This window comes from Coregonus clupeaformis, unplaced genomic scaffold (genome assembly GCF_020615455.1).
Source record: "Coregonus clupeaformis isolate EN_2021a unplaced genomic scaffold, ASM2061545v1 scaf0007, whole genome shotgun sequence".
Classification (NCBI taxonomy): Eukaryota; Metazoa; Chordata; class Actinopteri; order Salmoniformes; family Salmonidae; genus Coregonus; species Coregonus clupeaformis.
Window position 1 is genome coordinate 1,739,462 of NW_025533462.1, and position 27,495 is coordinate 1,766,956.

Genomic DNA, 27,495 nt, shown 5'->3' on the forward strand with positions numbered 1-27,495 from the left:
ATAAATCACAGACAGTGTCACCAGCAAAGCACCCCAACACCATAACACCTCCTCCTCCATGCTTTACGGTGGGAAATACACATGCGGATATCCATTCACCCACACCGCGTCTCACAAAGACACGGCGGTTGGAACCAAAAATCTCCAATCTCCAATCTCACATTTCCACCGGTCTAATGTCCATTGCTCGTGTTTCTTGGCCCAAGCAGGTCTCTTCTTATTGGCGTCCTTTAGTAGTAGTTTCTTTGCAGCAATTTGACCATGAAGACCTGATTCACACAGTCCCCTCTGAACAGTTGATGTTGAGCTGTGTCTGTGACTTGAACTGAATTTCTGACGCTAGTAACTCTAATGAACTTATCCTCTGCAGCAGAGGTAACTCTGGGTATTCCATTCCTGTGATGGTCCTCATGAGAGCCAGTTTCATCATAGCGCTTGATGGTTTTTGCGACTGCACTTGAAGAAAGAAGTTCTTGAAATGTTCCGTATTGACTGACCTTCATGACTTAAAGCAATGATGGACTGTCATTTCTCTTTGCTTATTTGAGCTGTTCTTGCCATAATATGGACTTGGTCTTTTACCAAATATGGCTATCTTCTGTATACTCCCCTACCTTGTCACAACACAACTGATTGGCTCAAACGCATTAAGAAGGAATGAAATTCCACAAATTAACTTTCAACAAGGCACACCTTTTAATTGAAATGCATTCCAGGTGACTAACTCATGAAGCTGGTTGAGAGAATGCCAAGAGTATGCAAAGCTGTCATCAAGGCAAAGGGTGGCTATTTGAGAGGTGCGTGGGGCTGCCACACTGGGTGCCCGGGAATATGTTGTTGTGGGGGGTTAAGTGCCTTGCTCAAGGGCACAACTGCAGGCAATGGCATCTAGGATATGATACCAGCAACCCTCCGGTTGCCAGCTCACTTCCCACCAGATTTTCCCGTCAGACTCTGGCTGCTGCCACTGTATTGTATTCGGGAGATGTAGGTTTGTACAGTTTGTACTTGGCGCCATTCGTCATCAACCCACCACTTCTTCTTCTGTGAGGTTTTATAGCAGATTACAACCTATATATTGTATTGCTGCCACCTACTGTACGGGTAGTGAACTGGAGAAAAATTAAATCCATTAAGGAAAGGGGGAATAAAACAACATTACACAAAAGAAAAACAGATTTAAAAAAATATAGACATCCCACTCCTTCAGTCACAGTCCAATCCAAATCACATATTCATTCAGTATTCCCTGCAATGTTTTAGCTGTTAATTCCTGAAGACCCCAAAAACCTTTCAACCAAAGATAGATATAATTATGTACAGTTCCTTGGACTTCTTGCTAGTTTGGGCAGTACAATTAATCAACCGCGCAATTAACGCCACAAAATCAACCTTCTTCACTATCAGTGTATCTGTGTTTTTCAACCAGTGAATTACATTCTGAATCTCAACAGGCTGTAGGGCATCCACTGCCATAGCTTCCTTAGCTCCATCTACTATACTGAACAAAAATATAAACGCAACATGTAAAGTGTTGGTCCCATGTTTCATGAGCTTAAATAAAAGATCCCGGAAACTTTCCATACACACAAAAAGGTTATTTCGCTCAAATTTGGTGCACAAATTTGTTTACATACCTGTTAGTGAGCATTTCTCCTTTGCCAAGATAATCAATCCACCTGACAGGTGTGGTATATCAAGAAGCTGATTAAACAGCATGATCATTACACAGGTGCACCTTGTCCTGGGGACATTAAAAGGCCACTCTAAAATGTGCAGTTTTGTCACAACACCTGCCACAGATTCCTTAAGTGTTGAGGGAGCGTGCAATTGACATGCTGACTGCAGGAATGTCCATCAGAGCTGTTGCCAGAGAATTTCATGTTCATTTCTCTACCATAAGCTGCCTCCAACATCATTTTAGAGAATTTGGCAGTATGTCCAACCGGCCTCACAACTGCAGACCACGTGTAACCACGCCAGCCCAGGACCTCCACATCCGGCTTCTTCACCTGCAGGATCATCTGAGACCAGCCACCCAGACAGCTGATGAAACGGAGGAGTATTTATGTCTGTAAGAAAGCCCTTTTGTGGGGGGAAACTCATTCTGATTGGCTTGGCCTGGCTCCCCAAAGGCCCAGTCATGTGAAATCCATAGATCAGGCAGAGCTGCCAACTCTCACGCATTGACTGTGAGACACATGCATTTTACCCTCTTCTCACGCTCTCACGGCACACCTCTTATATCTCACTCGTTGAAAAGTACTGCTTTTATTTTTCTAATTAGTCAGCGTGTTAACTTTTCAACTGTGCTCCAAATCGTTTTGAAATCGGAGCACCTGCGCCTGCAATTTAACATCACGAGCTGAACCTCTATCATCGTCCTGTCTTGCCACAGCACTGTGAAGAGCGGCACATTGATTGGGCTACTTACATAAGGGGTCAAGGGATATCTGTTATGGCTATTGTGTCTTTGAAAATGAATTAAATGAGGCTATGTATTTTTGCAGCCATTCATGGACAGTTTTGAATAAGTCATACCAATAAGCATTGGAAATTAAATGCTCCAGGAATCAAATATAATTTTTGACATTTTAGTATTGTGCACATGCTAGGCAAAGATGGTAGGGATACTCACAACTCATAAACGCATCATATTGTGTTTATGTAGAGTAAGATGATGGCAAGGATCTTCGACTAGTAGGAATAAACCACCTGAATATTAATATTCATTCGATTTTGAGAAATTAATTGTTAAACCAATAACATTTTAAAACACCCAGCACTTCTGTAGAGCAAGCAGGATTTTCTTCCAGTAACAAAGTCGTCGAATTTTGTGTGTTCATTTAAAGTTCAAAGCATCCTTAATACACCTGACCTGTGGTTTGAATGTGTCTATTTTCCACCCTGGTCATATGCCTAAGCCATGTCAAAATACGTAGAATTGCAGGAACAGTAACAGTAACATTTTCCATCTAGGGGTTGTGCCAGGGGGCAATGAAATTCACATAGCAAATCTCACTCCAAGCCTTCTTCAAAAGTTGGCAGCCCTGGATTTGGGCCTAATGAATTTATTTCAATTGACTGATTTCCTTATATGAACTGTAACTCAGGAAAATCGTTGAAATCGTTGCATGTTACATTTATATTTTTGTTCATTATATTCCCCGCTCCTCCGTGCAGGAGACCTGCTGTACAGCCTTGTAGGTCTACTTATAGCATTTTGCTCTGTGTTCTGTCTTCCTCTAATGGCGTGTTTAGGTACAGCACGTTGACCCGGATATGATTCCGTCAACAAACACGTGTGAAAGAATCTAGCAAGCTAGTTAGTCAAGCTAAAAAAGAACAGCGAGGTTTTGTGGAAAAATAACCAACAGGGTGAGTTTAATAGTGTGTTATGACTACAGAAAGGTCTTGCAATCATTTTTAACTAAGGTACGTTAAAATAGTTTTGTATTATTTCTCGCGTAGATTAAGATGTTTGATTAGAAGACTGGTCCTGTCGCAGTAACTGCTGTATATAGCTAGCTACTTTGCTACAACTAGATAACTAGCTAGCTAGTTCATGTTTATATCAAGTCAAAAACTTAACATATGGCAATTTTGACAGTTAAGTCAGACAATATGCCAATGGTGTTGTAAGTTGCTTGTAAACGTAAAGCAGCTTGCGGACAATAGAATACGAACGATTTTGCAATGAATCACCCATTTTATTATTCCAATAGGTCATATAAAGAAGACTACCTAGCACCACAATGGGGAAATCCAAACAGATCGGAAACCACAACAGTACCAGGAAGAAGAGTATTGGCAAGACATGGAAGACAAAGAATTATACGAAGCACTTGGACCAAATCCATGCAGACATGAAGCCCTCAGCTGCGGCCAAGTTGCTCAAACAGGAGGTGGACTATGATGTCACTGGCAGTGCGCAGCACTACTGTTTACATTGCGCGTAAGCACATTTATGCTCTTTGTATCTATCCAAAAGGTTCACTGAACAAAAATGTACCAACTGGAAAGCCGTAATTTTATGTGCATTTGTTTTGTTTGCAGACGATATTTTGTTGATGTGAAAGCCCTGAAGGAGCACTTTAAAACCAAAGTGCACAAGAAAAGGTAAGATCCCCACTGTTTTCTTTTGAAGCAGACAACTGTTCTTTGAATAAATGTGGATACAGTACCTGTGACACACCTTCCTCCCCGCCCCCAGCACCCTAGCATTATAACCTTGTAGCTGGGCATGTTGATGATGTTTTGATGACTGAGCAGCTGCATTTCTTCTCTCTCCCACACTCTGTTCAGGATTAAGCTGTTGAAGGAGGAACCCTACACTCAGGCAGAAGCAGATAGAGCTGCAGGTATGGGTTCTTACATACCTCACAAAACCGTAGAGGTGAAAACACAAGAGGTGGAAGAGAAGATGGACTGAGTGTGGACTGCCGTTCTTTGACCATTACTTTCACCCAGGTTCAAGAACACCTTGCTTTTTGGTTACTTTGATCAATGGACATTGCTTTGCATAAATGCATTACACATATAAATGTATATGCACCTGTAAATATGTAATGTCTTTGGAGCAAAATGTGAACTTGTTGACACAAACAATAATAAACTAAAAGGAAATGGAGTGATAGACTGGATGCCAGTCCGTTTCTATTTTAGGCAGGTTTTTAATTTGTCATGCTTGCAGCAGGTTAGAAACAATGTATGTCTAGTGACAAATGCAAAATATTGATACAGTTTGTATTCAATGCCTGTGCAACCCGTAAAACATTAAATATAGCACAGAATTTAGAATCAACTATTTAATATGTGATAGAGCAACTCAATACACTGATTGAGATTGTAACTTGAGCTCAAATGCAACTGTAAAGCAGTTTGTGCTCCTATAATTCACTGTTACCCTTAATTCTAATTATAGTACCATTCCGTCACATTAGTGTTTAGGAAGTATTTTTGTTAACTCGAATTTTACAATGTGTTGTCATGTATCTTTCAATTGATTGAGCAGTTATGTTTGTTTATATTATTGGCACCAATGTCAGAAATGGATGTATTTGTAGCAGCAAGAAGTCACAGATGTTTTGGGACGAGCACATCCAATAGGGAAATCTGTTTTAACATAAATTCATATAATTATTTATATCAATAATTGTATTTTTTTATATATATATTTTTTTGATATAAAGGAATTATCTATATATATATATATTTTTTTAATGCATTTTTTAAAATATAAAATGTAAATATTGATACTTGATTTTACATATCAATAATTATATGATAATGACCTTAATGTGGGCTGGGTCAGATTTGCATGCGTCTACATAGGTTCTCTGCTCCCAACAGGAGAGACAGCAACATGGCTGCACTTGTACTTCTCCAAGTAAAAGCCTATGCTTGCTCCGGGAAATACGAACCGGAGGCTCCGTACCGAGGGTTTGAAGCAATTGCGGAGCCAAATCGAGCTCCATACCGCATCGCTGTGCGCCTCCCAAATGTTTTAACAATGCGGAGGGCTCGGCATTGACATGATTGGTTAATGGTAGGCGGGGGCGAAAGGTCATGTATAAACACAAACTCACTTCCTTGTCAACTGCTCTGCAAAGCTCGAGAAGAATGCTCTCCCTTCTGCGGAGGTCGTATCGCAGTAAATGCTGTACAGCCGCTGCGGATTGACCATGCAGAGCCTTTTAGAAGGAGCATTGCAGCAATGATGCCCAGGAGGCTGTGACCCTGTTATGTAGGCCTAATAGCCAATTTATGCTTGCTCTGGCAATGCGATCCGAGGCAGCTCTACTCCGCGAAGCGCAAGAAGTATGAATGCCCTGACTTCTGCAGAGGCCGTATCACAGTAAATGCTGAATGCCACTGCAGATGTTGGATTGAGCCTGCAGAGCCTTTAAGCATGGCTGTTCTGCTGCTGTTGAGGAGCAGCAGTGGATAATATTTTCGGGGAGGAAAAAAAAGTTTGCAGGGGGAATCGAACTCACCCTCGTTGCGTCTAAAGCCTAAAAGGCTCAGCATGGTCAATCTGCAGTGGCCGTACAGCATTTAGTGCGATGCGGCCTCCGCAGAAGGCTGAGCATTCATGCTTCGCGGAGAAGAGCATAACTTTTGTGAAGGAAGAGGTCAAGGAAGGGAGTTTGCGTTTATACAGGACCTCCCACCTCCACCTACCGTCAACAAATCATGTCAATGTGGAGCCCTTCGCATTTGTAAAAAATTTGGGAGGCGATGTGGTATGGAGCTCGCCTTGACCTCCGCAAGCCTCCAGAGGCTCCGCAATTGTGTCAAATCCTCTGCACGGAGCCTCTGGATCGCATTGCCAGAGCAAGCATAAATTGGCTTGAACGCATTAACAGCTTCCATCACCTACAAGCCATATTAAAAAGGGGGAAAATGGTTACTGATGTTATGAAATACACAAACGTAATTATTGATTTAGTGTGAGAGAATACAACTTTAGCAACATTTATAATGACCGTCACATATGCAGTGGCGATTTTAGCATGTAAATCTTGGTGGGGCAAACCCCCCAAAAATTGGGGGGATGTATGCCAGCAAAGCCAAAACACAACACTAAACAATACATTAATTGCACTATAACGGTGACAAACGGTGCTCACAAACCGTTAGGGCCTACATAAAGCTGTCCCAACAGCAGTCCCAACACCTTACCACTGCTACACCCGGCTATCAGCGGAGCCTTGTCTGGCAGCGAAACAGTTCATTCAGCCTCATTTACTGCCTTTTAAAAAAACATAGCTGATATGGCTGACTTGCTTAAACAAATGTGGTTTCTACTGACAATTGAGATGTACAAACTATGGCATAAGGGGATGACAAGCGGATGAGAGGCAATCCGTAATTTCGATTAAGACAATGAGCGAGCTAGGACGGACGTAGTCAATATAACTATTTGTTCAGCACTTTTGAAATGTACAGCGACAGAATTCAGAACATGGGCCATTCTTACAGTGTTCTCCCTGTACACCAAGTCAGAACCGTAGGATAAATAAAGGGGGCATATAAGCAGACAATAAAAGCTCTTACAATATTTGATGATGACATTTCTCTAAAACAGGTTATAGGCTACATGTGCACCACCAAGTCAGAACAGTAGGCGAAATTAAGAGGGGAAAATAGACCAAATTATTAAGGTGAGGCACATGGGCTACTAAAAGCTTACTACACAACATACAGTGAGGGAAAAAAGTTTTTGATCCCCTGCTGATTTTGTACGTTTGCCCACTGACAAAGACATGATCAGTCTATAATTTTAATGGTAGGTTTATTTGAACAGTGAGAGACAGAATAACAACACAAAAATCCAGAAAAACGCATGTCAAAAATGTTATTTTAGATTTGAGTCATTTAGCCGACGCTCTTATCCAGAGCGACTTACAGTTATAAATTGATTTGCATTTTAATGAGGGAAATAAGTATTTGACCCCTCTGCAAAACATGACTTAGTACTTGGTGGCAAAACCCTTGTTGGCAGTCACAGAGGTCAGACGTTTCTTGTAGTTGGCCACCAGGTTTGCACACATCTCATGAGGGATTTTGTCCTACTCCTCTTTGCAGATTTTCTCCAAGTCATTAAGGTTTTGTGGCTGACGTTTGGCAACTCGAACCTTCAGCTCCCTCCACAGATTTTCTATGGGATTAAGGTCTGGAGACTGGCTAAGCCACTCCAGGACCTTAATGTGCTTCTTCTTGAGCCACTCCTTTGTTGCCTTGGCCGTGTGTTTTGGGTCATTGACATGCTGGAATACCCATCCACGACGCATTTTCAATGCCCTGGCTGAGGGAAGGAGGTTCTCACCCAAGATTTGACGGTACATGGCCCCGTCCATCGTCCCTTTGATGCAGTGAAGTTGTCCTGTCCCCTTAGCAGAAAAACACCCCCAAAGCATAATGTTTCCACCTCCATGTTTGACGGTGAGGATGGTGTTCTTGCGGTCATAGGCAGCATTCCTCCTCCTCCAAACACGGCGAGTTGAGTTGATGCCAAAGAGCTCGATTTTGGTCTCATCTGACCAAAGAGCTCGATTTTGGTCTCATCTGACCACAACACTTTCACCCAGTTCTCTTCTGAATCATTCAGATGTTCATTGGCAAACTTCAGACGGGCCTGTATATGTGCTTTCTTGAGCAGGGGGACCTTGTGGGCGCTGCAGGATTTCAGTCCTTCACGGCGTAATGTGTTACCAATTGTTTTTTTGGTGACTATGGTCCCAGCTGCCTTGAGATCATTGACAAGATCCTCCCGTGTAGTTCTGGGCTGATTCCTCACCGTTCTCATGATCATTGCAACTCCACGAGGTGAGATCTTGCATGGAGCCCCAGGCCGAGGGAGATTGACAGTTATTTTGTGTTTCTTCCATTTGCGAATAATCGCACCAACTGTTGTCACCTTCTCACCAAGCTGCTTGGCGATGGTCTTGTAGCCCATTCCAGCCTTGTGTAGGTCTACAATCTTGTCCCTGACATCCTTGGAGAGCTCTTTGTTCTTGGCCATGGTGGAGAGTTTGGAATCTGATTGATTGATTGCTCCCTTTAAGTGTGCTCCTAATCTCAGCTCGTTACCTGTATAAAAGACACCTGGGAGCCAGAAATCTTTCTGATTGAGAGGGGGTCAAATACTTATTTCTCACATTAAAATGCAAATCAATTTATAACATTTTTGACATGCGTTTTTCTGGATTATTTTGTTATTCTGTCTCTCACTGTTCAAATAAACCTACCATTAAAATTATAGACTGATCATTTCTTTGTCAGTGGGCAAATGTACAAAATCAGCAGGGGATCAAATACTTTTTTTCCCTCACTGTACATATTACTTTCTTAGCTACAGTATACATATCTCCCTGGCATATTACATTTTTGGATTTACTTTGTTGTGCTGTGCTCACTTGAACAGGAAGGTGGTGCGGCAGTCTTTCGTGGGCAAATGTTGTCATCAAAGTCTGGCATTCTCTGGATTTATGGTGTATTCAAGACAACTGGGAACTCGGAAAAAACAAGGTTGAATCATGATGACGTCAGTGATCTTCAGGTCGTAGCTTTAGAAAGAGGCCCGAGTTCCCGACTTACAATTCCGAGTTGGATGACTGTTCAAAATGTATTTTCCCAGTCGGAGCTCGTTTTTTCCTGAGTTCCCAGTTGTCTTGAACTCACTGAAGTCAGATTTCCCAGTTCTGAGTTAACAGTTGTTTTGAGCGCGGCAGAAATCATGCTTCATTGACAGCATGGCCAATGTTGAATGTTTATCATTTTAAGCTTGGAAAAGAGAACCTTAAATCGAGAATTGGGACCACACACCCACTCCACTGAATAGCAGGCTAGTGATTGCTTTGCAATGCTTGCAGTTAGCCACTGATCCCTTCCAAACTACTCATTGTTGAATTTGCGATTTCCAACTAAGTGTGTAATGTTGATGTCCAATGGCCGATGAGCACCGATACATTTTAGCTATATTTTCTCCATTATTTCTCTTCATATGTCAAGGATTAAAAAGGATTTGCCAGTAGATTGTCGACTTGTTTCATGATGATGACTGCTAGCTAAGATTTTGAAAGTATGTTGTTGACATGATCAGTCCAATCAAAGCTACTGTAGATATAACGTCATTTGATGTCATTTTATCTGTGGCCAATGACCTTGAGCCTTCTTGGATGGGCACTTCTAATGTAACTCAATGGCAGCACCCAAGGGGCTTGAATTTTCGAGCTCTACCCTTAGATTTGGCAGTGACTAGTGACCCCATGAGTGACAGAACACTAAGCCAATCACGACGCAACTAGAGAACATTACCAGCCCCTATACTTAGTATTTTCTGCTGGCTGCCCCACCACCACAGAAAGCACTGAGCTAGGCTGAAACACCTGCATTTTGGAGCTGTCTTACTCAAGAAAGCAAAAAATATACCATGTTTGTATGGAGGCTTTTTTTTAAACATTGTTTGCAAACTTATATGTGACACGTATTAATGCCAAAATAACATGCAAAACAGGCACCCCAAAAAATGACGGGTCGCCACTGCACATATACATTATTGGACTCTGGAGGAGCAGCAATGGATCGTTTTTTTTCGGGGGAAATGTTTGCCTGCAGGGGGACTGGAACTCACGGCATCTAAAAAGCTAGTAGCACAGCACATTAGTGGCTTCTACCACCTACAAGTGATGGTGCTTTATGGAAAAAGTGGTCAATCGAAGATGATTGGTTTTCAGTGTTAATGATGCTATATATATATATATATATGCTAATATATTCGGAATCCAGCAGTTATATATATATTTGATAGTAATTATTTTATATCGATAATTCGTTTTTATATAACAAAATCAGATAGCGATAATAATGTTTTATCCATTGAATCGTATGGGGAATTATTGATATCAAAAATTCAAATTATTGATATCAATAAATAATTTATTTATATACATTTGTTGAAATATTGATATCAAAACATATTATTATATATTTAAAAATTATATGAATATTTGTTAAAACGGCTTTCCATGCATCCAATGTTCTCTGGCAAATCCAACATATTATTATTGTTATGACGAACCAAGCAGATATTCCAGCGAATAACAAAATAGCACACTGGCCCTTTAATGCTGTCTTGCCCCTCAGTAAATGGATTCGATGAATGGAGAAGAAGAGATGTGGGAAATGAGAATTTCAAGAAATTAAGGTCTATACATGTACAGCTAGCTGTTGGTTGCAACAGAGTAGCGATCGGGAAGTCGCGGATAGTTCTACGAGTAGAGTACATTTTTACCGTAATTGGTGGCTATATTTCCAATAAATAAAGGTAATTTGCGCGGATTGTCTAGAGAGCATGCCTGCGTTTGTGTAGGGGTGAGAGCAAGGAATGGCCGCGGACGTGGATAAAATAATCCCCGAGGACAAGAATGCTAGTCTGGGGGAGGATGAGCATCTGGACAAATCTCAAAGCGGTGAACGACTGGCGTCTGGCAAATCCAAGCGATCTAGGATCATTGGAGCAATGTCAACATTGCTTATGTTCATTATTGTTCCCCTTCTTGCCTTTGGTTACAAATATTATCAGGACTCACAGCTTCTTACACGTCATGTAAGTTCAACATCTGTATCCATGTTTTACGCATCTTGTTCAGCAGATGTCTTTAGTTCTGCATCTGAATTGACTGTGATATAAAACATGAATTACCTTTAAATTATTGCAAATAGTTTATTTTCTCTGCCAAGTCTTGTGCTGATGGCAGTCTGCTATTTTTCATATTAACTGTTAAAAGTTATTCACAGTATTTTAAATCATGGGGCTTTTTTTATTTTACATTTTTGGGAAGGTTTTAGAAATTGAACAAATACCCTGCGTGCCACGTATTGTTTTTGTGGGATCAAACACTTTTCTACCCCGTACCGTTTTTTTTGTTTTTTTACCCAAGGTCGTTTTATTAGGGGGTTGGATGTCTGCCACAGCTGGTCACACTCAACACCCCACTTACAGAACTAGTTGTCTGGCTCACAATTGGTACTCCTTCTTCCCTCCACTGAGCTAACATCAGAGCTTGCGTGCAGACAGTGTATTTTTGTGTAGAAGGGCCTCAAGGTTAGAACATTATTTTAGGAAACTAATCCCCTCACTTCCTTGCCATGTTTAATTTCAAGAACACTCATTTGATACATTTTGATAAACTGATACATTTGTAGCTGCATTCTTTATCCAAAACAATTTTTTCAAAATTGTAGAGGTATTAGAGGTTAGGGTTAAAAAGATGCACTCTGATCTGTGCCAGACATTGTGTTGGGCGTGTCCAGGAAAGTCACTGGAGCTTGAGAACTGACACAATAAGACACAATAAGGAACTCTTAATGTGTGTTCCTCCAACAGGAAGTGGCATTGAAAGCACTGGGCGCCGAGGGCCTCTTTCTCTTCTCCTCCTTGGACACAGACCATGACCTGTACCTCAGTCCTGAGGAGTTCAAACCCATCGCAGAGAAACTCACAGGTTCACCACGAGCCTTCTTATGTACCGCACCCTAACACATTCAAATCCAAAATACTGCATCCCCACAAACCCAACACGAATACTCAGTCATTGGTTTGTGACCTTTTGCCCGCCTCCCTGCAGGGATCTCGCCTCCAGCGGATTTCGAGGAGGAAGTGACCCATGACCCCAATGGAGAGACCCTAACCCTGGAGGCCAAGATGCAGCCTCTGCAGCTTTACACAATGACGAAGAGCAAGGATGGTTTCCTAGGGGTAATAAGAGTAGACTTCCCTTATAATGACAGTGTTGCCTTACCTCACCTGTGATTTACACTGAAGTGATTTATAAGCCAGTCCAAGAATAGATAACACCCTACCGTGTAAACTTTTTACTGCTTTTGAAGCTGTCTCTGAGTGGATTTGAAAGATTACTTACCAGTAAGTTGCTTTTATAAAAGGACTTATGGTGATAAATTACAGAAAAGAGAGAAAAAGTTTAAAATAGACAGTCCAAGGCTTAGCAGAGAAAGCCTCAGATATCACAGTTAAGTCTCCGCCTCGCCAGGTTACTCATAGTTCCCTGAGTGGGCTGCGTTCCTGGCAGAGTCCTGCTGTGCCCTCCACGTCCTTCTCAGCCAGCCAGTTCAGGGCCTTCCTGCCCCCCAAAAACAAAGGGGAAGTGGGGGACACCTGGTGGGTCGTTCAGAGTGAGCTCAACATCTTCACTGGGTACCTGCCAAACAATCGCTACCACCCTCCTGCACCACGAGGAAAAGAGGTACGGTTTTAGGAAGTGACTGTATCTGATATTTTATATTCAGTTTGACTTTAATAATTGTCCACGACACTTGTTCATCACTCAAAATCTTGGCGAAGATTATATATACATCATTGGCGAAACAAAGTGTTACTTTGACTATGAGATGAGATGAAATTACAGCATAGTCAAGTGGTATCAGTAGAAAATGTAAAACGTCACATAACTTGTTTGAAGGAAAGACATGAACCTAGCAATGACTGTGTTTGTTTCCCCACAGGTTCTCATTCACTCCCTGCTGAGTATGTTCCACCCACGGCCCTTCATCAAGTCCCGCTTTGCCCCTCAGGGAACAGTGGCCTGCATCCGAGCCGCCAGTGACTTCTATTTGGACATAGTCTTCAGGTGAGGGAACTCTGAGATTCCTCATCAAGCCTAGTCCATTGAGTTTACAACTAGTTACCACTTTGTTACCATGTTATTACCTCTGTACCTCCACAGGATCCATGCAGAGTTCCAGCTCAACGACGTCCCAGACTTCCCCTTCTGGTTCACCCCAGGCCAGTTCACTGGCAACATTGTCCTCTCTCGGGACTCCTCCCACGTCCGACAGTTCAACCTCTACGTCCCCAACGACAGGTCAGTGAATAACATGGTTGACTCTGTTATTGATAACATTTTACATTTACATCATTTAGCAGACGCTCTGATCCAGAGCGATAACCAGAATTACCTCTATAGTCTACAGACTTTGTGTCTTATCCATTTAGAGTAGACCTTTAGGACGATAGTAATGCTGTTATGCTACTGATATATCCGTTAGTGAATGTAAGATGGCAGACACTGACTTCTCCCGGTCTCACAGGACTCTGAATGTGGACATGGAGTGGCTCTATGGAGCCACTGAGAGCAGCAATATGGAGGTGGACATTGGATACCTGCCACAGGTAGGCTACTGTGCCTTGTCATGCTGTGGCATACCAACATTTGATTCGGTGTAATGTGACATAGTAGGATGTGTTGTATTTGCTATGTGATCTCTGTCGGTGTTTCTCAATATGCATACTATCGTGCTCCGAGCACGCAAATTGGAGCACGGGAGGGTCGGAGTATGAGTCCAAATCAAAGTATGCAAAACGGAGCATGGAGGGCACTTCTCGGATGCATACTACATATTTTGAAGCATGCATCGATGCAAGCTTCAACAGAAAGTATGCACAGAAATTTGACAACCACGTAAAAAACGACTATCTTGAAATCAATGGCAGAAAATAATTCAGACTTTGCAAACAAATGTTGCCCATTCACATCTCATATGTTGCCTGACTACAATATTATATATTGATACATTAATAAATACATACTGGGTTAATTGTGGCATGTGCATAGATCTCAAGACCATAGTAAGTAAATATGGCTAACTGGCTAGCTAGCTAACCACGAAGAATCGGTAGCAAGCTACCCATGAAAAATTGACAGCTAGTCATCTACCTTGCATAACATTAGTTGTAGGTCGTTGCCTGTTAAACTAGCTGGCTAGCTAGATTATTACAATTCACATATAGCTAGCTGATAATTATGAAGTAAAACGTTTGCTTTGTGTATATCTTGTTTTCGTCTATTGCCATTGTTCTGGCTGGAAGCAGGTTCAGTGAATGGAGGTGCAGCATGAGGTAATACAGTAGGGGGAGTGTGAGTGCTTCTCAAATGGACTATTTTATGCATTCTCCACACTCTCGTCCTCACGAGTGTACTCAAGAGAACGTCCTCGGAGAATGAACTCGTAGCATGAGTGTGGGGCACGGTAGTATTCATATTGAGAAACACCCTGTGTGTCGTCAGATGGAGCTGCAAGCCGTTGGTCCATCCACGCCCTCCTTCATCCACGATGAGGAGGGGAACATCATCGACAGCCGACGGGGAGGCAGCGACCCTGTCCAGTTTGTCTTCGAGGACATCCACTGGACGTCTGAGATCAGCCGCGAGGAGGCTGCTCGCCGCCTCGAGGTCACCTTCTACCCCTTCAAGAAGGTACGGCTCAATACGCCTGCTCAGTTTTGCACCATCTATTTAGGGGCTTGTTCTAGTCACTTTTGAACTTCGATCACTACTGGGTATCCCCAAGCTCTCTAAAAATAACTTGATAGACTCCGCACCATTGTGACGATGTACGTCTCTTCTTCGATTGTCCACAGGTGTCATACCTGCCCTTCTCAGAGGCCTTTGAGCGAGCACAGGCAGAGAGCAAGCTGGTGCACTCCATCCTCCTCTGGGGTGCACTAGATGACCAATCCTGCTGAGGTGAGACTGTTCACCTGTGACACTGGGCTCTATGAAGATAATAATCCACCTCTTAATGCTCACTTGGGAGCATTTTAAGTGATTAACTTAAAAAATATAAAGTATATCCTAGACCTGGGGTCAAGGGGTGTCATCTTGGGGGGGCAGCATAGCCTAACCTCCTTCAAGCACTGAATATTACAATGTCTTTAGCTTTGTATGTGACCTTTTTGCTTCCTCCAAACACATTGTCACAGGTTCGGGGCGGACTCTCCGGGAGACAGTCCTGGAAAGTTCGCCCGTCCTGGCCCTGCTCAACCAGAGCTTCGTCAGCAGCTGGTCCCTGGTCAAAGAGCTGGAGGACATGCAGGTGAGTGAGCGGCCCATATTGCTCAGCCCAGCGGAGGCTGGTAGTCAGTGAAATCGAAGGACGGGCTCATTGTAATGGAATGGATGGAAAGGTGTCAAACATGGAAATGATGCGTTTGTTTCATTTATTCCATTCCAAATATTACAATCAGCCCACCCTTCGATTTAAAGTGACACCAGCCACCACTGGCTCATCCTCAAGGTTCAAGGCTAAAATAATGAACCTCTTTAAATGGATAGTGTTCATTACTAAATCAACGTTTGTCTCAAGACCTAATGTCCAACATATTCCACACCATCTGTTGTGTAGGAAACTGCTGTCTGTTTTGAGTGATATGGTGGTAATGTTTCCATATAATCTTATCTCAGGCTAACGAGCATAACCCGGTTGAGAGTCACAGGGCCCGCCTACACCTGGAGAAGTACAACTTTCCAGTAGAAATGATGGTGGCGCTGCCCAACGGCACTATTGTAAGTCCTTACAGTTCCATCATGCTTCCATCTCAACTGCCCAGTTGTTTATCAACAACCTTTAAGTGGATACTTCACTTTGTTGATTGTGGGCGTTGCTAAATAACCAGCTAACAAATTTTTTAAAGGGTTTGGAGGAAATGACAACAACCTATGGAGGGTTGAAAATGACTTGAATCTCTGACTGAAATTATTTTCTAATGACTCTAGGTCCACCACATCAACGCTAATTACTTCCTGGACCAGACGTCCATGAAGCCGGAGGAGGAAGCTCCCACATTTAGCTTCTCTGGGGGGTTCGAGGACCCATCCACTGCTACGTACATCAACTTCCTCAAAGAGGGGCTGGAGAAAGCCAAGGAGCACCTGGCACAGTAAAGACAAACGGTGGTCAAAAGTGTGTGTGTAAATTAGGGGTAAATCCTCTGTGAAGGATAATGATCAAAGAAAAAGCGAACTTCTGTGTAGGGATCGGATTCCTACAGTGCCGGCAGCTGTTGATAACTTTTCAGGTTGTTTCACTAGCATCCAACAGTATCAGTATTACAACAACCTCTTCGAACGACAGTGGTCGCTATACCAGTTGAGCACTTCTGAAGACATATATGCTTTAGACAAAACTGTTTTTTTTAATAACTAAACTCAATACTCAGTAGATGTTCTTCAAGTTAACATGCTCCTAATCCCATTCCATATAATCACTAATGTTGCTGTTACTTACCAATTATTTTAACAAAGTTCAGAGTCAGAACAGTGGCCAGGTTACAAACATTGCTCTGGTCTCTCCTAGTGGCTAATTAATTGTACTTATTTATGCATTCTGTTATGTCATAACAGTGAGTTGAGATTTGCTTTACTCAAACTTTAACTTTTCTTTATATCTACATTTTCATACGAAAACAAGCAGACTGCACCATAATTATTTTATCTCTATATTGCGCAATATGTAAAGAACCACATATGTGTTTTAATTCTGTTACTGTTGGAAGAGTTGGAGGGGCAGAACAGGTGAAGTCGTTCCCGCTAGAGTTTCAGCAGTTTGTGATGGCCTTGCCTGAAAGTCCAAAGTTGGCTGGGCAAGACCTGATGTCATTGCTAAAGCTTCTGCAGGCAACACCCCTGCTCTGTTCCCCCGAGGTTGCCAACAGCTGTCATGGAAACCCGAAAACAAAGCTGTATGGTGGCACAATGTGTAATGTAATACCTTTTGTTTCTCTTTTTTTTATGAAAGCCAACAGTTGTAGATGTACATCTTATGTTGATTGACTTGTTATTTCTTAACACCTTGACCATGAGATCAGAACCATAAGACTACACCAAAGATTATCTAACAAAATGAATTTATCAGGGGCAAGAAGAAATGGACTTAGTGATAATCATTGTGGATTCTACCACGAACATGTGATAAACTTGAAATGGATCATATCTTAGTAAAGTGTTCTGTTTCTCCATCAGCCTCTTGTTAAGCGCTGCAATATAGGCAGCACATTTAGCCATTACAGAGGTACATTATCCCCTTGAAATATGCTTGACTAACAGTGGCACATTTTCTGCAAAAAATTAAAATGGATCTTTGCTAAAAGGAGTCTTGAGTGTTCTTCGGTGTCCCCAAGCTTGCATTGAACACTGGTGAAACCGACATGTCCCAGAAGTATCAGATAAAGACGTTATAACATGAATAACCATATTTTCACATTGTTTGGATTTTATTGTCTATTCGTGTTGTACTGTGTGAACATGGATCTAATTTCTGATCAGAGTAAATGTCAGGTTGTGTGTGATGGATAGTGGGTAACATTAAACATTTCTAAAGATACTAAGGTTAGACCGCTTCCCGCCCCCAAGTCCGCTTTTTGTTCACGTTGACTCAACCAGTTCATACAAGTTGATCCATATGCAACAAGGGGGTAGTAAAGTCCCTAGTTCTTCCAATTTCAGTTCCTCCATTTAATTAATTAATTTTAAACTATGGTGCCAGAATAACAGTGCGAGTTGTGCTGGGGTGGAAATGCAGGCTTTCACATGCAGGCAGGCCTTTAGATGTGGAGATCCATTGTTAGAAGGAAATGTGAATTCCACCACAGAACAACAGTATCCACAATGCCGAGTCACCTGAAAGTGAGGACCATACCAACCTAAGGAAGGAGTGGGGGGCTGCAACAGGACAAGTCTTCCAATGCAGTGAGGCTACAATCTCTGTCCCAAACCACCAATACCCCTCCACGTAATGGTTTGGTCCACATTCAGAAATAAGGTTCAGAATATTCACAGTTCAGTTTGCAGCCCAAAACCACATAATTAAGTCAAAATAGTCAGGTACATCCAACAACTTATTGTACTAGAATAGATGGTTTCTAGAGTCCTGTTCTAGAGTTCAAGAATGGTTCTAGAGTCCTGTTTAATGCAGTGATTGGACAGCTAGACAGAGAGTCAGTATGTGTTGCTAGGCGAGGTGAGTGGAAGAGGGCATGTCTTCACCAGAACGTCCACACCTCCAGCTCCATGACGTGGAAGTCGTCTCTTTCCGAGAGGCAGCAGTTGTTGAAGGTGTAACATGGGCTACTCCTGCCCAGGTACAGCATCTCATCCAGCCACAGGCCAAAGTGACCACTGGGGAAGAGAGAGCGAGAAACTCAGTTCCTTGTTCATTGTTTTAGAGTAAAGTAATGTGTTCTCCTAAACATATTGACACATACACGATATATACAAGAGTATGTGGACACCCCTTCAAATTAGTGGATTTTGCTATTTCAGCCACACCTGTTGCTGACAGGTATATAGAATCGAGCACACAGTCATGCAATCTCCATAGACAAACATTGGCAGTAGAATGGCCTTACTGAAGAGCTCAGTGACTTTCAATGTGGCACCGTCATAGGATGCCACCTTTCCAACACATCAGTTCATCACATTTCTGCCCTGCTAGAGCTGCCCTGGTCAACTGTAAGTGCTGTTATTGTGAAGTGGAAACGTCTAGGAGCAACAACGGCTCAGCCGCGAAGTGGTAGGCCAAGCTCACAGAACGGGACCGCCGAGTGCTGAAGAGCGTAAAAATCGTCTGTCCTCGGTTGCAACACTCACTACCGAGGTCCAAACTGCCTCTGGAAGCAACGTCAGCACAATAACTGTTTGTCGGGAGCTTCATGAAATGGGTTTCCATGGCCAAGCAGCCGTACACAAGCCAAACGCCTCAATCACACCGACAGCGTCATTGCATTTTGGCACACCAGAAGGACATTCCTTTCCAATGGAACGCTGCATTAGCCTTGCAGCATTGCGTTGCAGAGGCAGTTGCAATGCGTTCTGTGTGGTGTATACGTTGGATTTATCGAACGTATGCGTCAAACTGTATGCATAGATGGCTTGACAGAAATGGTAGCAGAAGGTGAATGTTGAACTTTTGTTGCACACATATCCAGATGATGCTGCGTACCATTTTGCGTAAAAACACTGTCGGTGTGATCAAGGCGTAACATCACCATGCGCAATGCCAAGCGTCGGCTGGAGTGGTGTAAAGCTCACCGCCATTAGACTCTGGAGCAGTGGAAACGCGTTCTCTGGAGTGATGAATCACCCTTCACCATCTGGCAGTCCGACGGATGAATCTGGGTTTGGCGGATGCCAGGATAAAGCTACCTGCCCCAATGCATAGTGCCAACTGTAAAGTTTGGTGGAGGAGGAATAATGGTCTGGGGCTGTTTTTCATGGTTTCGGGCTAAGCCCCTTAGTTCCAGTGAAGGGAAATCTTAAAGCTACAGCATACAATGACATTCTAGAAGATTCTGTGCTTCCAACTTTGTGGCAACAGATTGGGGAAGGCCCTTTCCTGTTTCAGCATGGAAATGCCCCCATGCCCAACGAATGGAAGCATGTCCCCGCAGCAATGTTCCAACATCTAGTGGAGGCTGTTATTGCAGCAAAGGGGGGACCAACTCCATATTAATGCCGATGATTTTGGAATTATATGTTCGACAAGCAGGTGTCCACATACTTTTGGTCATGTAGTGTAGCTGTGGCACCAATGTGCAGTACGTGTCAAGCAAACAGAAATAACATCAGCATCAAGAAAACCATAACCTAAGACATATTGGTATGACTGAGTGACCCCACCTTCCTCCTCCGATAGCAAAAGAGTCCAGGTCTCCCTTTATGAAGAAGGAGTTTTCTCCAGTCCACCTGAAACACTGTGGGAAGTGACAAGGACAGAGTCAGTATAGGATACCAACACAGTAGTACTTTTTGTGCTTATGAATGAACTTGCCCTTCTGTAATGCTATGCATATACAGTACACAATGGACAGCAATGAGTTCCTACACGTTGTTTGTGCATAAAAAGCAGAAAGGGACCTTTTTCTTAATCCACAGTCATGCATTGAATCAATGATGTGACGTTGGTAGAGACCTTGATGTGAATAGTAATTTGGTTGCTATGGAAACTCCTACAATATTATGTCAGCAAGATTTGAAACAAATAGTATCATCTTTTCAGTTAGTTTGCAAAACAACAATCCTGCAGCGATACCTTAAAAAGCCACATTTCAGATTAGAACATGTGGGAGAGAACTGTATGGCAATGGTTGTGAGTGTAGTGTATGCATTATTATACAACGTGTGGGTCTAATCCTGAATGCTGATTGGTTAAAACCGAATTCCAGCCGGTGTCTATTCCACAAATAGCCACCGGCTAAATCTATGACGTTAAAATGCCTTTTTATTCTGTTCCATCTGACTGCGCAATCCACTGTCTCATCAGCCCAGCCAGGCAATTTATAAACTTGATCTCCATTATAAAAAGCATCTAGACATTATCTCACATTTCTTTTAGACTAACATTTCGTTTTCAACAGTGGAGATTTGTATAAACTTTGCTGTCTGTCTCTCCGACATTTGCAACAATGTTTCAATATTCAAATTTGATCTACTGCTGTCCCATAGTAATGAACGTGTTGGGAGTCGGGACGAGACAGACAGGCAGGCGGTGTTTCTCAGCCAGTCGAAATCATGAATCAGCTGGCATCGTTTTTATGGATATATACAAAAAAATGTCAGTTGAATAAAGGTAAAATGAAACGAAGCTAATTTGCAGTCTTTCCAGCTTCAGTTTGAAGTGATTGTGTTACTGTAGCTGTGTTGTTGGCTAGCTCCTCTGAACAACAGTGTCCTGACGAGAGAGCACATTTTCTATGTCAGGCGAAATCACGCCTCATTAGCTCATTGTATGCATGCATTATGTATGCACGCATGACTGTAAGTCCCTTTGGATAAAAGCGTCTGCTAAATGGCATATATTATTATTATTATTATTATTATTATTATTATTATTATTATTATTATTATTATGGACGTATCCAAATAAAATGTCACTAGAAAACAACTTAAACAAATGCAAATGCAGCTACTTTGCTTTTATTCTGGCTGCACTTTTTGACGTGACTGTAAGTTAGCCATAGTTGGCTAGCTCGCAAACAAGGGATAAGAATGTTGCCAGCCAGCATGGCAATAGAACATTTAGAACGAACGACTGGGTTGAGTCCATAGATACAGAACAAAAAGACTGAACGACTGGGTCGCGTCTCTAGCAACCCTAGATTTGTGTCGGGACTATATCTTGTGGAAGAATGAAATAGTATGAATAAATTAATCAAAATAATGTTTTAATGAAAATATGTAAATCATTATTTGAATATGTTGGTAACCAATTGTATAAAGGTGATGATGCCCGAGAAGCCGGTGTTTGGAGGATATATTGGCTCGACTTTGTCTTGGGCCTAACAACACCCGTGCCAATATATCCTCCAAACACCGGCTTCTCGGGCATTACCACTTCATAGTGCGTGTATGTGTGTGTGTCATAGTGTGTTTGTGTCATGAGGTGTGTGTGTGTCATAGTGTGTGTATGTGTGTACTATGGATGATTTTCTAGTACATATGTTGTAGAATGAAACACCTACAGTGGGGAGAACAAGTATTTGATACACTGCCGATTTTGCAGGTTTTCCTACTTACAAAGCATGTAGAGGTCTGTAATTTTTATCATAGGTACACTTCAACTGTGAGAGACGGAATCTAAAACAAAAATCCAGAAAATCACATTGTATGATTTTTAAGTAATTAATTTGCATTTTATTGCATGACATACAGTGGGAGAAAAAAAGTATTTAGTCAGCCACCAATTGTGCAAGTTCTCCCACTTAAAAAGATGAGAGAGGCCTGTAATTTTCATCATAGTTACACGTCAACTATGACAGACAAAATGAGAATTTTTTTCCCAGAAAATCACATTGTAGGATTTTTAATGAATTTATTTACAAATTATGGTGGAAAATAAGTATTTGGTCACCTACAAACAAGCAAGATTTCTGGCTCTCACAGACCTGTAACTTCTTCTTTAAGAGGCTCCTCTGTCCTCCACTCGTTACCTGTATTAATGGCACCTGTTTGAACTCGTTATCAGTATAAAAGACACCTGTCCACAACCTCAAACAGTCACACTCCAAACTCCACTACGGCCAAGACCAAAGAGCTGTCAAAGGACATCAGAAACAAAATTGTAGACCTGCACCAGGCTGGGAAGACTGAATCTGCAATAGGTAAGCAGCTTGGTTTGAAGAAATCAACTGTGGGAGCAATTATTAGGAAATGGAAGACATACAAGACCACTGATAATCTCCCTTGATCTGGGGCTCCACGCAAGATCTCACCCCGTGGGGTCAAAATGATCACAAGAACGGTGAGCAAAAATCCCAGAACCACACGGGGGGACCTAGTGAATGACCTGCAGAGAGCTGGGACCAAAGTAACAAAGCCTACCATCAGTAACACACTACGCCGCCAGGGACTCAAATCCTGCAGTGCCAGACGTGTCCCCCTGCTTAAGCCAGTACATGTCCAGGCCCGTCTGAAGTTTGCTAGAGTGCATTTGGATGATCCAGAAGAGGATTGAGAGAATGTCATATGGTCAGATGAAACCAAAATAGAACTTTTTGGTAAAAACTCAACTCGTCGTGTTTGGAGGACAAAGAATGCTGAGTTGCATCCAAAGAGCACCATACCTACTGTGAAGCATGGGGGTGGAAACATCATGCTTTGGGGCTGTTTTTCTGCAAAGGGACCAGGACGACTGATCCGTGTAAAGGAAAGAATGAATGGGGCCATGTATCGTGAGATTTTGAGTGAAAACCTCCTTCCATTAGCAAGGGCATTGAAGATGAAACGTGGCTGGGTCTTTCAGCATGACAATGATCCCAAACACACCACCCGGGCAACGAAGGAGTGGCTTCGTAAGAAGCATTTCAAGGTCCTGGAGTGGCCTAGCCAGTCTCCAGATCTCAACCCCATAGACATTTTTTGGAGGGAGTTGAAAGTCCGTGTTGCCCAGCGACAGCCCCAAAACATCACTGCTCTAGAGGAGATCTGCATGGAGGAATGGGCCAAAATACCAGCAACAGTGTGTGAAAACCTTGTGAAGACTTACAGAAAACGTTTGACCTGTGTCATTGCCAACAAAGGGTATATAACAAAGTATTGAGAAACTTTTGTTATTGACCAAATACTTATTTTCCACCATAATTTGCAAATAAATTCATTAAAAATCCTACAATGTGATTTTCAGGATTTTTTTTCTCATTTTGTCTGTCATAGTTGACGTGTACCTATGATGAAAATTACAGGCCTCTCTCATCTTTTTAAGTGGGAGAACTTGCACAATTGGTGGCTGACTAAATACTTTTTTCCCCCACTGTAAGTATTTGATACATCAGAAAAGCAGAACTTAATATTTGGTACAGAAACCTTTGTTTGCAATTACAGAGATCATACGTTTCCTGTAGGTCTTGACCAGGTTTGCACACACTGCAGCAGGGATTTTGGCCCACTCCTCCATACAGACCTTCTCCAGATCCTTCAGGTTTCGGGGCTGTCGCTGGGCAATACGGACTTTCAGCTCCCTCCAAATATTTTCTATTGGGTTCAGGTCTGGAGACTGGCTAGGCCACTCCAGGACCTTGAGATGCTTCTTACGGAGCCACTCCTTAGTTGCCCTGGCTGTGTGTTTCAGGTCGTTGTCATGCTGGAAGTCCCAGCCATGACCCATCTTCAATGCTCTTACTGAGGGAAGGAGGTTGTTGGATCTCGCGATACATGGCCCCATCCATCCTCCGCTCAATACGGTGCAGTCGTCCTGTCCCCTTTGCAGAAAAGCATCCCCAAAGAATGATGTTTCCACCTCCATGCTTCACGGTTGGGATGGTGTTCTTGGGGTTGTACTCATCCTTCTTCTTCCTCCAAACACGGCGAGTGGAGTTTAGACCAAAAAGCTCTATTTTTGTCTCATCAGACCACATGACCTTCTCCCATTCCTCCTCTGGATCATCCAGATGGTCATTGGCAAACTTCAGACGGGCCTGGACATGCGCTGGCTTGAGCAGGGGGGACCTTGCGTGTGCTGCAGGATTTTAATCCATGACGGCGTAGTGTGTTACTAATGGTTTTCTTTGAGACTGTGGTCCCAGCTCTCTTCAGGTCATTGACCAGGTCCTGCCGTGTAGTTCTGGGCTGATCCCTCACCTTCCTCATGATCATTCATGCCCCACGAGGTGAGATCTTGCATGGAGCCCCCAGACCGAGGGTGATTGACCGTCATCTTGAACTTCTTCCATTTTCTAATAATTGCGCCAACAGTTGTTGCCTTCTCACCAAGCTGCTTGCCTATTGTCCTGTAGCCCATCCCAGCCTTGTGCAGATCTACAATTTTATCCCTGATGTCCTTACACAGCTCTCTGGTCTTGGCCATTGTGGAGAGGTTGGAGTCTGTTTGATTGAGTGTGTGGACAGGTGTCTTTTATACAGGTAACGAGTTCAAACAGGTGCAGTTAATACAGGTAATGAGTGGAGAACAGGAGGGCTTCTTAAAGAAAAACTAACAGGTCTGTGAGAGCCGGAATTCTTACTGGTTGGTAGGTGATCAAATACTTACAGTGGGGAAAAAAAGTATTTAGTCAGCCACCAATTGTGCAAGTTCTACCACTTAAAAAGATGAGAGAGGCCTGTAATTTTCATCATAGGTACATGTCAACTATGACAGACAAATTGAGAATTTTTTTTCCAGAAAATCACATTGTAGGATTTTTAATGAATTTATTTGCAAATTATGGTGGAAAATAAGTATTTGGTCACCTACAAACAAGCAAGATTTCAGGCTCTCACAGACCTGTAACTTCTTCTTTAAGAGGCTCCTCTGTCCTCCACTCGTTACCTGTATTAATCGAACCTGTTTGAACTTGTTATCAGTATAAAAGACACCTGTCCACAACCTCAAACTGTCACACTCCAAACTCCACTATGGCCAAGACCAAAGAGCTGTCAAAGGACACTAGAAACAAAATTGTAGACCTGCACCAGGCTGGGAAGACTGAATCTGCAATAGGTAAGCAGCTTGGTTTGAAGAAATCAACTGTGGGAGCAATTATTAGGAAATGGAAGACATACAAGACCACTGATAATCTCCCTCGATCTGGGGCTCCACGCAAGATCTCACCCCGTGGGGGCAAAATGATCACAAGAACGGTGAGCAAAAATCCCAGAACCACACGGGGGGACCTAGTGAATGACCTGCAGAGAGCTGGGACCAAAGTAACAAAGCCTACCATCAGTAACACACTACACTGCCAGGGACTCAAATCCTGCAGTGCCAGACGTGTCTCCCTGCTTAAGCCAGTACATGTCCAGGCCCGTCTGAAGTTTGCTAGAGTGCATTTGGATGATCCAGAAGAGGATTGGGAGAATGTCATATGGTCAGATGAAACCAAAATAGACAAAATGGTGTTTGGAGGAAGAAGAAGGATGAGTACAACCCCAAGAACACCATCCCAACCGTGAAGCATGGAGGTGGAAACATCATTCTTTGGGGATGCTTTTTTTGGTAAAAACTCAACTCGTCGTGTTTGGAGGACAAAGAATGCTGAGTTGCATCCAAAGAACACCATACCTACTGTGAAGCATGGGGGTGGAAACATCATGCTTTGGGGCTGTTTTTCTGCAAAGGGACCAGGACGACTGATCCGTGAAAAGGAAAGAATGAATGGGGCCATGTATCGTGAGATTTTGAGTGAAAACCTCCTTCCATCAGCAAGGGCATTGAAGATGAAACGTGGCTGGGTCTTTCAGCATGACAATGATCCCAAACACACCGCCCGGGCAACGAAGGAGTGGCTTCGTAAGAAGCATTTCAAGGTCCTGGAGTGGCCTAGCCAGTCTCCAGATCTCAACCCCATAGAAAATCTTTGGAGGGAGTTGAAAGTCTTTGTTGCCCAGCGACAGCCCCAAAACATCACTGCTCTAGAGGAGATCTGCATGGAGGAATGGGCCAAAATTCCAGCAACAGTGTGTGAAAACCTTGTGAAGACTTACAGAAAACGTTTGACCTGTGTCATTGCCAACAAAGGGTATATAACAAAGTATTGAGAAACTTTTGTTATTGACCAAATACTTATTTTCCACCATAATTTGCAAATAAATTCATTAAAAATCTTAATGTGATTTTCTGGATTTTTTTTCTTCTCAATTTGTCTGTCATAGTTGACGTGTACCTATGATGAAAATTACAGGCCTCTCATCTTTTTAAGTGGGAGAACTTGCACAATTGGTGGCTGACTAAATACTTTTTTCCCCACTGTATGTCATGCAATAAAATGCAAATTAATTACTTAAAAATCATACAATGTGATTTTCTGGATTTTTGTTTTAGATTCCGTCTCTCACAGTTGAAGTGTACCTATGATAAAAATTACAGACCTCTACATGCTTTGTAAGTAGGAAAACCTGCAAAATCGGCAGTGTATCAAATACTTGTTCTCCCCACTGTATATGCCTTAAATGCTTATGGGTTAAAACAAAGCAGAGACATTTCTTTAGTGCAAACGCTGTGCTTTTGATAACTCCCTGCAGCTGGTCAGGTATGTCAATGACATGTGATGGAGATACAACTCCTCGTGGTGGCTGTGTGGAGATTGGAGTAACAATGGCTTAAATATATGTGGTTGAGAATGGGTTATGGCCATGACATGTTTAAACCATGTTTAAGTATTAATTGATATGTTTTATAATGTGTTATGAAAGTTTAGGGGTAAAACAGAATGAACATGATTGATACTTTGTACTCCAGATGCATGTCTGGATAGTGAATATAGTCAATACAGAGTGTGATTGTTCTTTAACGTACGTATGTACATAATTGTTTGAGTCACGCCACTAATAAGATACAGAGGCCCCATTTAGAGAAGCGCAAGTAGCCCTCGTGAGTAAAACAACGTGGCACTGAAAGAAGTTAATCATTTGCCTTAAGGGGGTAACTGTATATTCTATGTAAGCATGACTATGCATTTGTATTTGTATAAAAGGAGATCTTTGAGCCAAGGAGAGGCAGGTGTTCCATGGAGCAGCTCGGCTTTGTTACGCAATAATAAAGTCTACATTTTGGAATCACAAGCTCCAGTTTCTTGAGAGATATTTTAGAGTTGGCTACTTTTGAGTCAAATATTTCTACGCCATAAATGGCGAGCGTTGCCAGGAGTTGGAAACAGGGACCAGAGACGGTGGACATCTGCGGCTGTGAAACGGCTTGGACGGA

General features: G+C 42.5%; 3 protein-coding genes across 5 annotated transcripts in view; 2 read left to right on the forward strand and 1 right to left on the reverse strand.

Annotated features, from left to right (window-relative positions):
- Window positions 1-3,267: 3,267 nt before the first annotated feature.
- Window positions 3,268-4,630, forward strand: znf593 (zinc finger protein 593). Of its 2 annotated transcripts, none has more exons than XM_041846884.1 (4): window positions 3,268-3,378; window positions 3,726-3,955; window positions 4,057-4,119; window positions 4,306-4,630. In XM_041846884.1, exons 2-4 carry the CDS (start codon window positions 3,756-3,758, stop codon window positions 4,430-4,432), a joined length of 390 nt encoding a protein of 129 aa, XP_041702818.1. In that variant the 5' UTR covers window positions 3,268-3,378; window positions 3,726-3,755; the 3' UTR covers window positions 4,433-4,630. The 2 variants fall into 2 exon arrangements, with proteins under 2 accessions (XP_041702818.1, XP_041702819.1); XM_041846885.1 differs by having other exon boundaries at window positions 3,329-3,435.
- Window positions 4,631-10,640: 6,010 nt separating this feature from the next.
- Window positions 10,641-17,451, forward strand: selenon (selenoprotein N). The gene is made up of 12 exons (XM_041847123.1): window positions 10,641-11,113; window positions 11,894-12,011; window positions 12,135-12,265; window positions 12,558-12,770; window positions 13,030-13,154; window positions 13,251-13,388; window positions 13,615-13,696; window positions 14,592-14,780; window positions 14,945-15,050; window positions 15,287-15,399; window positions 15,768-15,869; window positions 16,080-17,451. The coding sequence occupies exons 1-12, from the start codon at window positions 10,892-10,894 to the stop codon at window positions 16,245-16,247; spliced, it is 1,707 nt and encodes a 568-aa protein (XP_041703057.1). The 5' UTR covers window positions 10,641-10,891; the 3' UTR covers window positions 16,248-17,451.
- Window positions 17,074-27,495, reverse strand: part of si:ch211-15d5.11 (nuclear receptor coactivator 7) — a 42,139-nt gene continuing 31,717 nt past the window's right edge. For both annotated transcript variants that reach the window (XM_041847121.2, XM_041847122.2), the window contains 2 exons: window positions 19,980-20,053; window positions 17,074-18,479 (listed from right to left, as the gene is read on the reverse strand). In XM_041847121.2, coding sequence (XP_041703055.1) covers window positions 18,344-18,479; window positions 19,980-20,053 — 210 coding nt within the window. In that variant the 3' untranslated portion in view covers window positions 17,074-18,343. The remainder of the gene's footprint in view (window positions 18,480-19,979; window positions 20,054-27,495) is intronic.